General features: G+C 46.7%; 1 protein-coding gene across 1 annotated transcript in view; it reads left to right on the top strand.

Annotated features, from left to right (window-relative positions):
* Window positions 1–17,032, top strand: part of LOC111964769 (slit homolog 3 protein-like) — a 207,182-nt gene that overhangs the window by 25,394 nt on the left and 164,756 nt on the right. Inside the window, 1 exon segment of the mRNA XM_070444105.1 lies at window positions 2,353–2,424. Within this exon segment, the coding sequence (XP_070300206.1) occupies window positions 2,353–2,424 (72 nt within the window).

Raw genomic sequence — 17,032 nt, 5'->3', positions numbered from 1 at the left:
GGGGCGTTCCAGGACCTCAAACAGCTAGAGAGACTGTAAGTATCCCTAGATGACCCCACTTCCCTACCCAGCAGCCACTGCAGCAGACTGACACCCTCTCGAAACTTTTCACCCCTAATACCACGCTTGGGTATTTACACTGTTTCTGTGTGCATAAGTGTGTTTGTTTGTTTGCCTGTGTGCGTTGCGTGCGTGCRCGTGTGTGTGTGCCATATATGCACTCTCAGAAGCACTCAAAAATGCATATTTAGGTAAGGATGATATAGATGACCTACATTTAAARGTCAAGGCGGGTGACTCGCTCACCTGCTCCTTGACACGGGTGAAACATACCTCCACATCACTCCTGAGCGTGAACATTAACACTCTGATGTGAAACTGACCACACGGTCAAAACAACACGGAGGGCACTGCTTCTGATGTCCAAGTTCATGAATGGCCTAGACATTTGGCTTACTGACCTTGTCTGTGTCATCGGGTTTGTTTCGGTATGGAAGTAGCTGGCTCACCACAAACTGGTAACTAAAYCAAACCCATCCATGCCAGGCTTGCCAGCCATGACGACGGTCCAAGTCCGCCTGTCGAATGTGCGTCAGGAGCTGGGCAGACCATCTCCCAGATCTCCCAGCCAAGTCCCCTTTCTGTCACAGCCTCTTCCTATCCTGCCAGGAACTCACTCTGCCTGGATGTTATTCTGCCGGCCCATCCGCTTTTCACACCACTCTGGTATTCCGGCATTCCTGCCCCCGTCATCCCCTTCTGACCCTGGTTGGGCCTGGSTACGGCTGGGAAGGAACCAGGGTCTGAGTGAAGGGTCCTATGTCCGCAGACTACTCACTGACACTCGTGCCCTGTTGACTGGAGCCCATGTGTGACTTGGACGGTCAGGGTGCTGTTTGTATGGCACGGGGGCGCTGTGCACACATAGACCTCTCGCTTTATGACCCTGGCTCTGGGACAGGCGGGCGTTAGTGCCGCGGTGTAACGTGACAGGGAGCACACTGACGGAGATCGTAGACAGGGCCATGGGAACATATCTCCAGTCATGTTGTCTCTCTCTGAGGGAAATGGATGTCAGTAGAGTAAACTAATGGGGCGAGGGAGTTGACCTTTGCTGAAATGGAGCTAAGGACTCAGTGGAGAAAGTATCAAAACAGATCTGATTGACTTTGATTAGATCAAAAGTCAGTACTGTCAAGTGGTACATCAAATGTGTTTTATAGGAGTATTCCAGGCTAGACAACGTATGTGACAGTTGATCCGCTCCCTAATGTTGTGTTCCTCATTGAGGTCAGGTCAGTGATTGAGGCCTTGCTTTGAGCTATTATGATTTGTGGCGTAACAGCGTGGAAAGTAGATGTGCGAGCTGGCTAGGTGTTAGGTAAGCCTTTAGTCTCTCCATCCGGCTGTGCAGGCCAGGGATGGATGAGGACAGAGGCAGACAGAGGGAGTGTGATCAGGCTCTGAGGGCTCCTTTCATGACATCCTGAGAACCTCCCCCGTCTTCCTCCACATACCTCAGCTGTGCCCTGTGACCCCCTGTCTCAGAGAAAGGCTTTGGTGCCATGATAAGGTCTAGCGTCCCGAACCCCCCCCCCCCCCCCCCCCCCCCCCCCTCCTATGTTAGCCTGTGGAGGCTCATCACAGTGATAATGGCCTTTAAAGGCTTCAGATGACTTCAGAGCGTGATAACCTATGCCCATCTTCATAGGAAGTCACCCGCTTAGGCAACTTTTGCATAAGCTTTAGCCCATCTGTGAACTCTTGACCCGGGGCGCTGCCATTGGCTTATCCCAGTCTTCCTGTTCCGCGAACAGAGGGTCATCCCACTTCGGAGGTTCTAATCTGATTGATTGATTGGAGCGTCTGTGTGTCGTTTACATTTCCTCGGCCTTCTCATCAATCTCTGTTCCACTGTACTCTATACCCCCTTGTGCGTACTCTTCTCTATACCCGCTGCCATTGGCTTATCCCAGTCTTCCTGTTCCGCGAACAGAGGGTCATCCCACTTCGGAGGTTCTAATCTGATTGATTGATTGGAGCGTCTGTGTGTCGTTTACATTTCCTCGGCCTTCTCATCAATCTCTGTTCCCTGCTGTACCACAACACAATGGTGCTTGATGTTGCTGTATGTTTCAGCCCTCAAATGTTCCCTAAGTCTGTCTCTCTGTGTCTCTCTCACACTACACTTCACACAAACACAGCCCAAACTGTACTCTATTCATTTGACATAGTTAAATGTCTGAATGCCTCATCAAACAGCGCTTATTTGACCAGACTGATGCTTTCGCCCTTCCCTTGCGCTCTCTCTCTCCTCTCCCCCTCTCTCTCCCTCTCTCTCTCTCCCTCCAGGCGTCTGAACCGGAACAAGCTGCAGGTTCTCCCAGAGCTGCTGTTCCAGTCCACACCCAAGCTTGGCCGCCTGTAAGTCACAACGCTACTTCTCTTTTGATATCTGATCGCTGGGAAACAAAGTCAACTTCCCCACTGTTTTAATTTCAATCATTGTCTTGGATGGGGGTTTCCGCTCAAATGTTTTGCTTCCCATACATTTTGAAGAGGAGAGGAGGTTTGCGGTCAGTGCAGGGACAGTCACCGTGTTATTATTCTTTAACCCCCCAGATGTTGGGCTTGTATTTGGGTTGCGGATCCCTGCTAGGTGTCAGGTGACACAGTCCGGCTCTGTACTCCTGTCCATGAGGTGAAGGTGTGCTAGGGGGAATGTTTTCCTGGGACCGGAGGGGGTAACTGCAGAATTTTTATTCCCGAATATCCATTTCGCCGAGCCCTTTGAATGCATGGCCTGGTCACACCGCAGACGTTAGCTTTGCTGTCAGGGAGGACTAGAGCCGGTCCTCAGAGAAACACACGTACTCAGGTTCGCCCTGGGTGGAATCGACAAGCGGGCCTGAACTTTACTAGTGTTTACTTTGGGTCTCTCTCAACAAGTGGAGGAATATGTGACACAGGAGCAGTGTTGGGGCTCTATTAACTTGGGTTTAGTGTGTTTTTATTTTGTTTTTTTGTTCTACTGTGAAATGTTTCCATTAGGAAAACAGAGAGATTGGAACTGCCAAATAATACGTTCATCTCTTTCAAAATGTCCTTGTTCCCTTCATTGTTTTGGAGGTTACGCCGGAGATGAATTCACGGCCTATTTGTTCACACCGTGCGGCTTCATGTAGCGGTGATGACTTGATCCGCGTTTGACGACAGCAGTCATGGCTCTGTTTAAAGAAATGAGACTCACTGCTGCCAATTCAACAGCAGTTTGTGTTTCTCCTCTGGGCTATCGATGCTGTCTCCGAAACACTTGTTGAGAATGACAGTTTAATTTCCTCTCCTCCCTATGCTGCTCCACCATAAGAGCATTATTGGCAATGAATTTTTTATTTTATTTATTTATCAGAGGTTAATAAGGCATTCTTTACAATCCCAGACAGTTTCTAAGGAGTGGAAAGAATGGACAAAGTCCAAAGCGAATACTGTAAATCTCTCTGTTCTTATCCTTTTACCATCAGCAAATTTAAATTATAGTGTCTGAAGTTTCCCCCAAAGTTCTTTTGAGTTCTTTACCCGGTGACGTTTTGCTATGTCTAAACTATCCTGTAATGAAGGCTCTCCTAATCTGGTCGGAGAGAGAGGTGGTTTACGAGGGGTTCATAACCTCTCCCTGTCATACTTGGTTATTATCTGTAATGTTAGTGTGATATGAATTGCCTAACCCCTAACCCTGGTATTGAAAACCCCGCTCGGGCCGGCCAGGCTGAGGCAGCTGTAGAAAGCATACGCAGCGCGTCACAGTCCAACAGGTTTATTTGATGTGTCCTGCCCTTGCCCTCTTCCTTCGCACGAGCCAGCGTTCCAGGAAACATTCTGCTGCTTTGGGTCAGGTCAGAGAAAGGTAATGGCTGCATCCATTAACTTAGCTGCAAGAGTCAAGACCGAGGGAGAGCAAGTTGAAAGAAAAGAAAGATGGTCTGTCCCGACAGTCCGGGGGACTTTGATGTGAATGTGCCATCATGCAAACAAATGCATAATAGATGAGCTGGAGACAGGGGTGACCGAGCAGACTTCCTCACAGCTACATCCACAGGCAGGCTCAGGTATTGGCTGATGGGGCCAGGGACAGTGAGGGTTGTGGTGGTGGTGGTGGTGGTGGGGTAGGAGGGCTGGGGCTGGAGCCTGGTGCCCCAGAGTTGGTGGATTGGTTGAGGTTAGGGTTGGGGGAGGGAGGGAGGCTAGCCTAGGCCTGGCCTGGGTCGGTGGGATGGATCATGGATCATGGATGATCATGATGGAGCCACTGGGCTGCTGGCTGGGGCGTTTGTGGTCAGCGTTCCCTGTGCAGGCCCACTCTGCTTGGAAGGAATGCGGTTAGAGTTACAGGGCTGAGACTGCAGCTCCGCTCTGCAGAGCACTGTCTGTGTGGGCCAAGGAAGCAGGGGCCTCTCTCTCTCTCTCTCTCTCTCTCTCTCTCTCTCTCTCTCTCTCTCTCTCTCTCTCTCTCTCTCTCTCTCTCTCTCTCTCTCTCTGCAAAGATAGCTCTCTATCTAGCAGGGGATTTCTGTCCCTCTCTTTCTATTTCTCTCTCTGCTCTATATCTCTATCCTCCTCCTCCTCCTATTCACTGACTGCCCCTCTAGATGTCTTCAACCTGATGGCTAATGGAAAGCAAATGAAGAATTAGAGGGAGGCCATGAAGATGCCTGCTCCTGTTTATTAATGGTGACTGGGATTAGGCCCCCCATTTTAACTCCACTTCCTCCTGACTGGCTGGTCGGTCGTCAGGCCCCCATGTTGTGGTGTTTGAACGCAGGATATTTCATTCAGCAATACCCATGGGACTCAACCACTCCCTGCCAAAGGCCTGCTCAGGTTGCATGTGATTGGTGCGCATGGGGGGCGTAATGCACAATGTTTTCTTATCCCCCACCCCTCTAGTCAATTGAGAGTCCTCTCTTTCATCTTGGTGAGCAATTATCCATTAGTGAGTAGAGCAGTTAGCCTGTCTGAATGCTATGGCCAGCAGTGTAGTGGTGGTAATGTAAGTCTCACTACTCCTCAGAAACGCATTGTGATTGATTCTGCCAGAAGAAGAAGTAGTTGGATGCCTGCTCGGTGCTAGAGGCTGGGCATGGGCCAGCTACATCCCCACTCCGTGCTCCCAACCACCTCCCCCCAGCCCCTTCCAAACACTGCTATCGTTTGCCCACAGTTTGTTATCGTGTCAGAAATCGTTGTGTTGTTTTCCCATCACTTTGGCTCCAGTTCCGGCTTTGTTTGGTTTTCACGGGACTCCATATTTGCTGGAAACAAATAACTCTCCCACACATTTTGTTTCTCACGCCTGTTGGACGAGGACTGATTTAGCGAACACACAGACGCAGCAGATTGAGCTTTTTCCTAGTCTTCTTCTCCGTGTTAAAGCACGGTGCTTTAAACCAAGGCCTGCAGAACAGACATGCGTGTAGGCTCCTGTAGCACCCCGTATCAGTGTTTCTCTTTAAAGCTCTTAAGCTGGCAAACAGGCTGTGTGGCTGTGTACTGCCTGACCACAATGCTCCTCCTGCCTGCGATATCTGCCTAATAATTCAATACGTCCCGAATGCATAAACCATGGAGCCCTGGCACGCAGCTCAGCCATTGGGCCCTCTGATTGTTTTCAGAGAAATGAAGCTCTCCCAGAATGCAAGCCAAATGTTTTCCAAAATAGGACTGCACTCAGCCAGTTTCTGGAGGCCAGACAGCTTTGTGATTTACTCCAAAGACATATTTAGATAAATACAAGCTACAAAGACATTAGAGCTCTGCTTCTGAGCCAATGAGAACCGGACGGGGCACAGCTTGTTGGTAGATACAGAACTTTTTTTAAAGTTTTTTTTTTTTAAGTTTAATTTATTAGGATCCCCATTAGCTACTACACATGCAGCAGCTACTCTTCCCGGGGTCCACATAGAACATACAAATGCATGACAAAGTATAGAACAGTTGTAGACAAGAACAACATAAGATATTTTTTTTTACTTTGAATTGAATGTAATAATAAAAAAATGACTCGTATATTGGAAAGAGACAACAAAAATACTATTTACACACTTTTCATATAGACAGTGCCTTCAGAAAGTATTCAGACCCCTTGACTTTTTCCAGCCTTATTCTAAAAGAATATTACATTGTTTTCCCCCCCCTAATCAATCTACACACAATAGCCCATAATGACAAAGACATTTTTGAAAATGTATTTAAAAAAAGTCATTAATACAAATTTTTATTTCCATATGTACTAGGAAGCTAAAAGTGCCCCAGGCCTTGAAAAAGAAACAATTCAACTGATTGAAAGTATGAGGGGATATCACGTTACGGAAAGATATTAACTGTATAGGAAGCTCTGGGGACAGGCCGTCTATATAATGAACAGCTAATAAATTGGCAGACGCAAACAGATTATCATCTTTAGTGGACAACAGTTTTTGAGGGCTCAAAGAAAGAGGTTTGCGATTTCCTTCATGCTGGTGAACTGGCTTTTGAGTTGTTTGGTAGCAGAACAGTCCCTTATCTCTGGTATATCTTGACTTAGTTTAAATCATTCCACACTACGTTTAAACTGTGTGCAGCGCAATGGACCTATAATTCACAATGTCTCAGGAAAGACTGTCTGGGTTGGCAATACTCAATATAGAAAACAGTTGGGCCCGCAACCTGGACCTATAGGCCGTGGTGAAAACATTTTCACACCAGAAAAGGAGGACTCCAAGAGACCAGGGGAGTCTCTCAAGTTGGATTTCATTTAATTGACCTTGAATATTGCAGGCCATTTGTGTAGGCTATTAGCCAGACAAAACCCGCTGAGCTCAACAACAAATAGTGGCTGAATTTATCCTCAAGCCGACTACTTTTCCCCTAGTTGTTAAGGCTATTTGATGTGTCATTTTTATAAAGAGTTTATAAATAGCAGCTAAATCTGGTATATAGCTATAGATAGTACACTGCAWAATGAAACAATCCCTGGTAAGCTAGTGTTTTGAGGGTGGACTGGCTGTATTGATTGGCATCAATAGAATGGTTTTATGCACAACAAATCTCTGCCCACGCTCGGAGAGAGCGCTAGGATGGCTTATGTCATGCAGGTTCAGGTAGCCTATATAGTACCGTTGCATAATCAACTAAATCTATTGGTGGCTGATTAGTGTGTTGTTGCATCAGAAATCTATTTTACAATCTGCCATGTTTGAATGTCCAACTTTAATTACTGAACACGTAATCACATTATTGCCACCAGCCAGCAAGTCTAATAATGGCTGCTTTGTGACACMGTGTATAGCACGTGTCCAATTCATTCCGCCGAGGGCTGAGTGTCTGCAGGTTTTCACTCGTCTCTTGTACTTGATCGATGAATTAAGGTCACTAATTAGTAAAGAACTCTCCTCACCTGGTTGTCTAGGTCTTATTTGAAAGGGAAAAAACCCCAAACCTGCAGACACTAGGCCTTCCATGGAGTCAGTTTGACACCCCTGGGGCATAGCTTTGTGAAGCGTCAGGCTTAACATGAGAAAATGACGACCAAATAGGCCTACCCATAAACATTTATCAATTAGTTAAAACATTGCTGTACATGCCCTGGCACCACAGAAAGCCTATCATCGATTTGATAGGCATGCAGCTGTATAGACATGTTGCAGTTCCAGCACCATGGACAGCGATTGGCAGTCTATACTTTGTGAGTGGCTGTCTGGCTGACACATTCGATTTGTATTTTATTTTAGGAGGGGGGTCGGGAAACGCCGACCTTGCGGGGGGGTCCAGAGAAACTGCGTTACACCAGTGCATCACACACATATTCTCCAGGTACTGACAGTTTGCACTTGGTGGCCTATAGCAGCCCCCCAAAAAGAAGAGGCTTCAGAGGAGGCAGGTGAACCTGCAACCACAGCACTTCTACTTCACTTGCCTCTCTGAGCTTTACAGGAATATGGCTCTGAATATATACAGAAAACACCTCCCGCGTAGACATTCCTGTCTTTTCTATAGATGATATATCCTTGTATTCTTACTGCTGTATCATCAAAGGTGCTGTCTAAGTGAGCCTCAGAAATGGCTAATATATGAATGTTATCTAAGATTAGCTCACTAAACTCTTTGTTTCTGACGCTACATATATTTACACGAGTTAACTTTAACCCTTTACTGGGTCGCTTATCTAAACGAGAACTCATAATGATAATAGGTTGCATACATCCCAAAAATGTATTTCTGCTAACAACAAAGAAAGAATTCATGCATTTTCAGCAGATGCCTTGTCTGGTTTAGCTCAGCTACAGCATGGTGCTCTATTCTCCATTCCACTTCTGCACAGTTGTCTTGCTGGACTGTTGCAGGGGGTCGCTGTCCTGTCGGCATGGGTGGCAGTGACGTTTTGTTTTTGTGTTTTTGGTTAGTATGCAGTGTTCTGAGTGGGAGCTGTTGGCTTGGTGGGCGGTCCCACGGGACAAGATCAAACAGTGAAACTTAATATAGCCAATTATGCTCCAATGGGAGATCTGTCAATTACCACTCTCTGTCTCTCACTCTCGCTCTCTGCCGCCCCCCCTGCTGTTTCCAGCCAGAGACGATATGTCATTGCCAGTAGGTACTTAACCTTGTCAAGTATCTGGAAATTCGAAGCTCAATCTAGGCAGGTCGAACACAGACCCAAAGCAATTCCCACTGGGGGATGCTGCTTGCATGATCGTTTTTTGTTTTGTTTCTGCTGACAGAAGGAATGAATAAATGGCAACGTGAAATCTGGCATCCCAACAGCTTTGTCTCACCTCAGCGTTTATCGACCCTGCGAGGAGCAGAGGAAGGAATGTTTGCTGGGGAACTTTATTCGGGATTGTGTTTGTGTGCACGCGTTTTGGCAGCCAACGTGTCTTTAATAAGTCACCGGCAGCAACAGCTTACCACTCTAAAGTTACCAGCTAGAGGGCGAGAGGCTATGAAATGTTGTCGGGAGTTGGCTGTCTATTTTATAGAGCAAATAATGTATATGTATGTGGTGTGTACTAAAATAGCAAAGAAACATGTGGTAGCAATTGAGTGTCCAAATAAAGGTAAGGAAACATGCAATAGGAGGTAGCTTTTAAACGGCATATTTTGTTACTGTGAATACCTTCCCCTGACTTATTTGAATTTTGTAAGCTACAGGCTATGTATGAGCTTTCTTAGCAGCCGACAGCACTCACACAATGTTTGTTAAATCACAATTAAGGTTTACATGTGAGGCGTGATTAAAAACAGCTGTGTCTTTGGAAACTTGGACCGGGAAGAACTGAGATATCCTCCGTGTCACGAGCAGAATAGAAAGGACCTTTTGTTGACTGCTTTTCTTACCGAGCAGAGGAGAAATAATCAACCCTGTTTTGAGTTGTAGCTTTATTTTTCTTGAGGGGCTTTTAAACCTGGCTGCTCGGTTCTGGGTTTTTTAAGCACACAATTGTTACGTTTCCTCATAAGATATTCAAGACAGATTGAAAAGATTAAGATATACACTACATGGCCAAAGGTATGTGGACACCTGCTCGTCGAACATCTCATTCCAAAATCATGGGCATTAATATGGAGTTGGTCCTTCCCTTTGTTGCTAYAACAGCCTCCACTCTTCTGGGAAGGCTTTCCACTTGATGTTGGAACATTGCTGCGGGGACTTGCTTCCATTCAGCCACAAGAGCATTAGTGAGGTTGGGCACTGATGTTGGTCGATTAGGCCTGGCTCACAGTCTGCTTTCTAATTCATCCCAAAGGTGTTCGATGGGGTTGAGGTCAGGGTTCTGTGCAGGCCAGTCAAGTTCTTCCACACCGAYCTCGACAAACCATTTGTGTATGGACATCACTTTGTGCACGGGAGCATTGTCATGCTGAAACAAACAGGAAAGGGCCTTTGCCARACTGTTGCCACAAAGTTGGAAGAATTGTCTAGAATGTCATTGTATKCTGTAGTGTTAAGACTTCACTTCAATGGAACTAAGGGGGCCAGCCYGAACCATGAAAAACAGCCCCAGACCATATTTCCTCCTCCTCCACCAAACTTTACAGTTGGCMCTATGCATTCGGGCAGGTAATGTTCTCCTGACATCCGCCCAAACCCAGGTTCATCTGTCGGACTGCCAGATGGTGAGGCATGATTCATCACTCCAGAGAATGCGTTTCCACTGCTCCAGAGTCCAATGGTAGCGAGCTTTACACCAATCCAGCCGACACTTGGCATTGTGCATGGTGATCTTAGGATTGTGTGCAGCTGCTCGGCCGTGAAAACCCATTTCATGAAGCTGCCGACTAACAGGTATTGTGCTATTGTTGCTTCCAGAAGCAATTTGGAACTTGGTATTGAGTGTTGCAACCAAGGACAGACGATTTTACGCACTATGTGCTTCAGCACTCGGCGGTCCCGTTCTGTGAGCTTGTGTGGTCTACCACTTCGCGGCGGAGCCGTTGTTGCTCCTAGACGTCTTCCACTTCACAATAACAGACACCAGGGCAGCTCTAGCAGGGCAGAATAACAGCACCAGGGCAGCTCTAGCAGGGCAGAATAACAGCACCAGGGCAGCTCTAGCGGGGCAGAAATTTGATGAACTGACTTGTTGGAAAGGTTGCATCCTATGACGGTGCAACGTTGAAAGTCACTGAGCTCTTCAGTAAAGCCATTCTACTGACAATGTTTGTCTATGGAGATTGCATGGCTGTTTGCTTAATTTTATACACCTGTCAGCAACCGGTGTGGCGGAAATAGCCGAAACCACTCATTTGAAGGGGTGTCCACATACTTTTGTATATATGGTGTATATATAGTCATTCATATGTTGAGTATATATATTTCAGGAAATATATTGAGATATATTGAGACACCACAGTATATGTACAGTATACTGTTRAGATGACAGACAGTGGATCAGGAGAGCAATTTTGCTGCATTATTTACAGTAGGGATCGGATGGGACTGAGGCACATATAAATCTCCCTGCATGGTGTGGGGCCTGCACAGCCACCCACTGCTGTATACTGCTGTTTCTGCTTCTGGGGACTCTGTTAGTTCTGCAGACAAGGAGCGTGCCGGCCCCCATGTGTGCTGCTGCTGGAAACTTTACTGCAATCCTGGAGCTGGCCTATGTCACACACACAGCCATTCTGAGAGGCATACACTCCGTCTATAGGCATAGGCAGAGAGAGGGGGAGAGGTAGGGGAGAAGGGGGATTGTGAGGTCTCTTGGGTCACTAGCAGCTCCTAAAGCCTAGACTAGTGATTTATTTTGTTTTAGCAAAGTCTGATTGCTACAAATGAACCTCACAATCTTTTTCGCTCTCGTAATTGCAGACACAGATGTCTTTGGTACACAATTACACAGACATACATACACAAAGACAGGCATACATACTCTCTCTTACTTTCCTTCTCTCTCTCTCTCTCTCTCTCTCTCTCTCAATACACGCACGCACTCATGTTTGCACACGCACGAACGCACGCACACACACACACACACAACAGCTATGTAGTAGCATGAAGGATATCTCTGATCTAATAGCTAGTGGTTTTCCAGTCTGGGTGGAAACAGGCCATTTGCAGGGGTGGTTTCTCATCCGTGGGACTCGGAGACGAAAGGAGAGAGTGTATGGAATGGGAGTCGTGTTTTACAGTGTGTGGGTCAGAGAGGATGGGTTTTACTGGATGGTTTTTCCTGGCCGTGAGGAGGGCTGCAGGCCGTGAGGAGGGCTTGCTCTGTCGACTGGCTGGCTGGCTCTGTGTAATCTACCCATGTCCGTGTTCAGGGGTTGCCCCTGTCTTTCTTCTCTCCCTCCTGTCCTGCACTCAGTCCTTACCTCTACTGACCCATTTCACTGGACCCACTGAACTACTTACTCTCAATGTCTCAGTAGCATTGCAGATTTGTACTTMTAGGTACTATAGGTAATACACATTTTAACTTATAGGTACTGGAGATAATACACATTTTACATTATACGTACAGTAGGTAATATGCATTGTAACTTATAGGTACTGTAGTTAATAATAATAATAATATATATATTTTTTTTTTACAATAACGAACATAACCCTAAGCACATGGTAGGGGAAAGGGTTAAATACTGGTAGGCCTACAGTGGGTTGCAGGGGTGACTGACTGTTTGACTATGGGCATAAAGGTTGTATAAGACGTCCATAATGTGTAAGTGCAGAGAAGGGGCTGTAATGTCGGGTGCTTAGGCTCCATTAAGGGATTAGCTTCCATAGGGGAGGAGAGGGGCCGCACCGCCACCGAAACTACTCACACTTCCACTCAGACACTGGCTGTTTTTCTTACAGTAAAAATAGCACCGCCACCAAAATATACAGTCAGAAGAGCTGATTCAACCATATACTATCATCAAGGTCAAATTCATGGATTTGATTCGTCGATGCTGCTGTCACACTCTCCAGATTTTTTTTTGCGGGGATCACCAGGCTGTCAGTGGCTCTCCAGTGAGAGGTTATGAAGACTGCCTTCTTGGCCAGTCTCTCTGTCAAACAGCCTGCCCCCCCCTCCCCCCCCCCACACACACACACACCCCCATCAGATACAGTATCTTTCTGTCTGTCTTTCTGTCTCTCTCGCGGACCCAGGAATAGAGGGAAAGAGGCCTAATGCCCTATGTTGATTGAGGGTGCCTGTAATTTGGGAAATAGTTTGGGGCCATTATTCACCGGGGTGTTTATCACAGGTGGTTCCCATGACGACCAGCAGAGATAATAATTGGATTTAAATGGGCTGCACATGTTTCGAAAGGGCAGAACGAATGTAATACCCACTTCCACTCCCTTTCTCTCTCTCTCTCTTTTTCTCTCTCTCGCACGCTCTCTTTTTCTCACTCTCTCTGTGTCAATCTCACTCAATTCCTCAGCTCATATATCTTATCTCTACCTATGGCAGGTGCACCTCAGTAGCTAAAGTCAACTGTGATGTTGTCCAACTGTTTCTGTACTGTCTATAGTCTTTAGCCGCAGTCCAGAGGCTATATCAGAGTCACACTGATCATCCACTAGAGAGAGAGAGAGACAGGCACATGAATAGTGACACCGGATTGAAACATTTTTCCACTAAATACAGTGTGCATTTAAGCCAATTAAAAAKAAGTTATAATTTTATACTCATATTTACTCAAGCTGTTGAGGAAGTAGGATCGGGCGGGGCATATGTTACATGAGACATTAAAACAACCTTCAGTTCCTCGCTTGGTACCCCTGTACACTTTGAAAGGCATTATGGGGGATTGTGTATGTAAAAATCTGAAAGTCATATACGAGGGCTTTAACTTTGTTTAGGCTGAGAATTCTTCCAAGGYTTAAGCTACGTGCTGCAAGACCTCCCTCGTCAACTGCGACGTTATGGGAACCATTGGCAGGGGGTGGGTTTGTTTTTGCAAGTGTGAACTAAGCACAGAGCTGAGCTGGAATGTGCTTTTTGCTTATGCAATGTGCATCCAGGCACAGGGGAGAGAAAACAAACAAAGAAATATAGAATCTCCGCCAACATCCTGCCTGCCTCTCTGCTTCTACTGGACTCTGTCTCCTCTCTGTTCCACTCCGCTTGCCCTTCACACAAGGTTGATAAAGAATTCTGACAACCAGCACATTTGCCGCGGGGTGCAATGTTTACCGGAACATCCGAATTTGCGTCGGACAAACAGGCCTGTCGGTTTTGTCAGCATCTTGGTACACGCATCAACGCTCACCCAGACAGAAATGTTTACTGGGCAGAAGTGTCAGCCGCTCGTTACGTTTTAGCCATCCTTCCTACGCCACAGGCCTCCTGTGACAGGCCTCCTGTGGTCGGACTGGGAATCACTCTCGCCTCGAAACATCATCCCCGTTTAGGTTGGTTTTACGCTGGTTGGTTGGGTGGCAAGAGTTGCGCAGTTGTCACCAGTCACCGCAGCAAAGAGGTGATGATGATGGGCCAGTGAGTCGGTGACCATGGTAAACAGTGTGTGTCTCAAATGGCACCCTAATCCCTATCCTGTGCACTACTTTTGACCAGGGCCCTATTGGTGCCATTTGGGACACAGTCCAGGTCACCTCAGAAGGGGACGAGCGGTGGCGGTGGCACTGTCATTAAAGAGGACTTGGTTTATTGGATGGAGATGGCATGCAGAGCCGGGTGCTATGGTCACTTTAACGAGAAAGCAGCAAGGCTTCAAGCCTCAGTGGGCTCAGCTCAGCTCACTCACACCGCTCCACAGAGCCCTTGGTTTTATTACCAGGGGACAATTGTCAGTTAGCTAATTACAGCTGCCTTTTATTATCTAAAGCAATGTGTATCCACCGCCATAGTGACTGTGTCCCGCAAGCGACAATGGGATGCTGCTGGAATTCATAGAGTTACTCGGAGAGAATGAGTTGATTTATGTTCCACTGTGTTGTATGTTTCTTTTATCGCCGTGTGAGAGTGTCTTTGAACAGTCAGCCCCAGCGGTTCTAGTCTGTGCTGTGCGTGTGCATTCATTGCAGATGCTGCCTCCTCCATGTTGTGAGTTGTTGTTTTTGTTGAACTCGCTAACCGGGGCGGTGAATTATTATACACGAAAGGGATCTGGCTGTCTGCTTATAGTCTACTCGCTGAATATGCATGGCTCTTCTTTTCTGTAGAAACAGCCTGGAAACTGTGGCAGTTAAAATATGTGTGTAGGGGAAGCTGCTGCAATATGTTATGTTCTCTTCCCTCAGTCTTTAGCCTTATAGGAGCCAGCACAGTTGGATCATGGTTCCCTTACCTTCCATTTTATATTTTTTTCCTCTACTTTTCTATTGGTAAAGTATGTCAAATCAGCAATCTAGTCTAGGCTCTGCTGTCAATCTCTCCCTCAGCCGATGACCCTGAGCAGACTGCAGATGGATTTAGAGCCTATGGGAAAAGTAAATGAGCACTTGGTTGGTGCACCGATTTTTCCCTGAGTGAGCGAGTGGTCTGAGTGAAGTTCTGCGGGCTTCACACTGTAAGTTCCTCCTTTCTCCTTCTTTTCTTCTCCTCTCCCTCAGAGCCGGCAGCATGCTGTAATGATGTGCGAACCACTAGGGGTGACAGACAGACAGACAGACAGACAGACAGACACTAAGACACTAAGACACTAAGACACTAAGACACTAAGACACTAAGACACTAAGACACTAAGACACTAAGACAGACACTAAGACAGACACTAAGACAGACACTAAGACAGACACTAAGACAGACAGACACTACGACATACAGACTTACACTAACACAGACAGGCAGACAGACTGACAGAAACTAAGACAGACACACACCACACGCTACAACATAAAGCCGCCAGTCGGTCCCACAAACAATTGGTCGTTTATTATAACACAGGTCACAAAAAACAGCCCACTTCACATTATTTCCAGGAAAGAAAACAGGCAGAGGAAAAACACTGCTAGATATTAGCGGTGGGAATCGTTATCACCAGAAGCTTAGAGTAATATACAAACAACACGGACAAGGAACACTGTGAAAGGGAAGGAAAATAAACCGGTCCGAGCGTCAAGTGGCTAATCCTAACTGCCAGGCTTTTCATGTGGTTCGGTTCGCTGTGAAGCCGAAGGATGAGGTCATTCTACTGAATGAAATGACCATACCTGTTCTGTTTTGTTCTTCCCAGGCTCAGTATAACAAAGATATTATATTTGTTTAAGAGGAACACCTTGAACATGATTCAGAGAGAGAGAGAGGAAGGGAAGAGAGTTGAAAATACAACAACACATCCCCATGTGATGCCTCAGGCCAGCGCCACGTCCACTTCAGTAACATGTCTTACTCACAGAGAGACAGAGCCTCATGTTGGATAGCTGCATGGAGCTAATGAGAAAAACATCCTGCTAGGTTGCCACTGGCTCCAGGAACATGGTGGGGGGGCATCTGCAGCAACAACAACCCTCTGAGGAGGTCATCCTCTGTCTCCGCTCTGTGCTCGGCTTAGTGTCCTGTCCTCCTACTTCACATGGCACCGTGGGGACCACAATTATTCTGTTTTTCCATCATCCATCTGTATTATTGTGGATGTCTTTATTTACTTCTATTAATCACAATGCCAAAGAGCAAAGTGAAGTGGAAAGTGAGTCTCTGGTTGTGTCCTAAATGCCACTCTATTTCCTGTAGTGAACTACCTATGGGCCCTAGTCAAAAAGTAAGCAATGCACTTTAAAGGGAATACAGTTATATTTGGGACGCACAATCGCTGTCTCCGAACGTGCCTGTGACAGCACTGGTAACCTTACAAACCCTAAGAAAATAGGTCTTCAAGCTGTATTTAATACCCCTCTTAGCCGTGGTGGGGAACTTTCTCGCTGTGAGACAGCTAGTGACCGCAGTGCAGAGGGCTGCCTGGCTCTGGCTTCATCCCAAATGGCACCATATTCCCTATATAGTGCACTACTTTTGACACGAGACCTATGAGCTCTCCCTAAGGGTCCTGGTCAAAAGTAGTTCACTAAATAGCGAGCCCTTTGGGACATAGCCTGTGTGTTTGGGAGGGGTAATTGGAAGAGACACGGGGGTGGGAGCAAACGGACCGTGACATGACAGTGCCTGACACACAAAGTAGACGGGTAGACTGAGACTACCCCAGACTAACGTCTGTATCCCTCCATCTCACACTGAGATCCTACAATGAAGGAGAGAAAGGGACAGAAAGTGATGAGAGAGAGATAGAGGTGAGAAAGAGAGAGAGAGAGAGAGAAGGAGAGACAGAGAGAGATAGAAGCGAGAAAGAGAGAGAGACAGAGAGAGATAGGAGAAGTGCGAGAGAGAGAGAAGGAGAAGCGAGAGAGAGAGATAGGAGAAGCGAGAGAGAGAGAGAGACAGAGAGAGATAGGAGAAGCGCGCGCGCGAGAGAGAAGGAGAGACAGAGAGAGAGAGATAGGAGAAGCGAGAGAGAGAGAGATCCATATGATGAGATGAACCTGTACCAAAAGTTGGTCAGTCAGCTAACCGCATAACGTTTACCTCCCTCCTCTCCTCCTCTC

This window comes from Salvelinus sp. IW2-2015, linkage group LG6.1 (genome assembly GCF_002910315.2).
Source record: "Salvelinus sp. IW2-2015 linkage group LG6.1, ASM291031v2, whole genome shotgun sequence".
NCBI classification, from domain to species: Eukaryota; Metazoa; Chordata; class Actinopteri; order Salmoniformes; family Salmonidae; genus Salvelinus; species Salvelinus sp. IW2-2015.
Note: the sequence above shows the minus strand (reverse complement) of the source record. Positions and strands in the feature narration are given on the sequence as shown.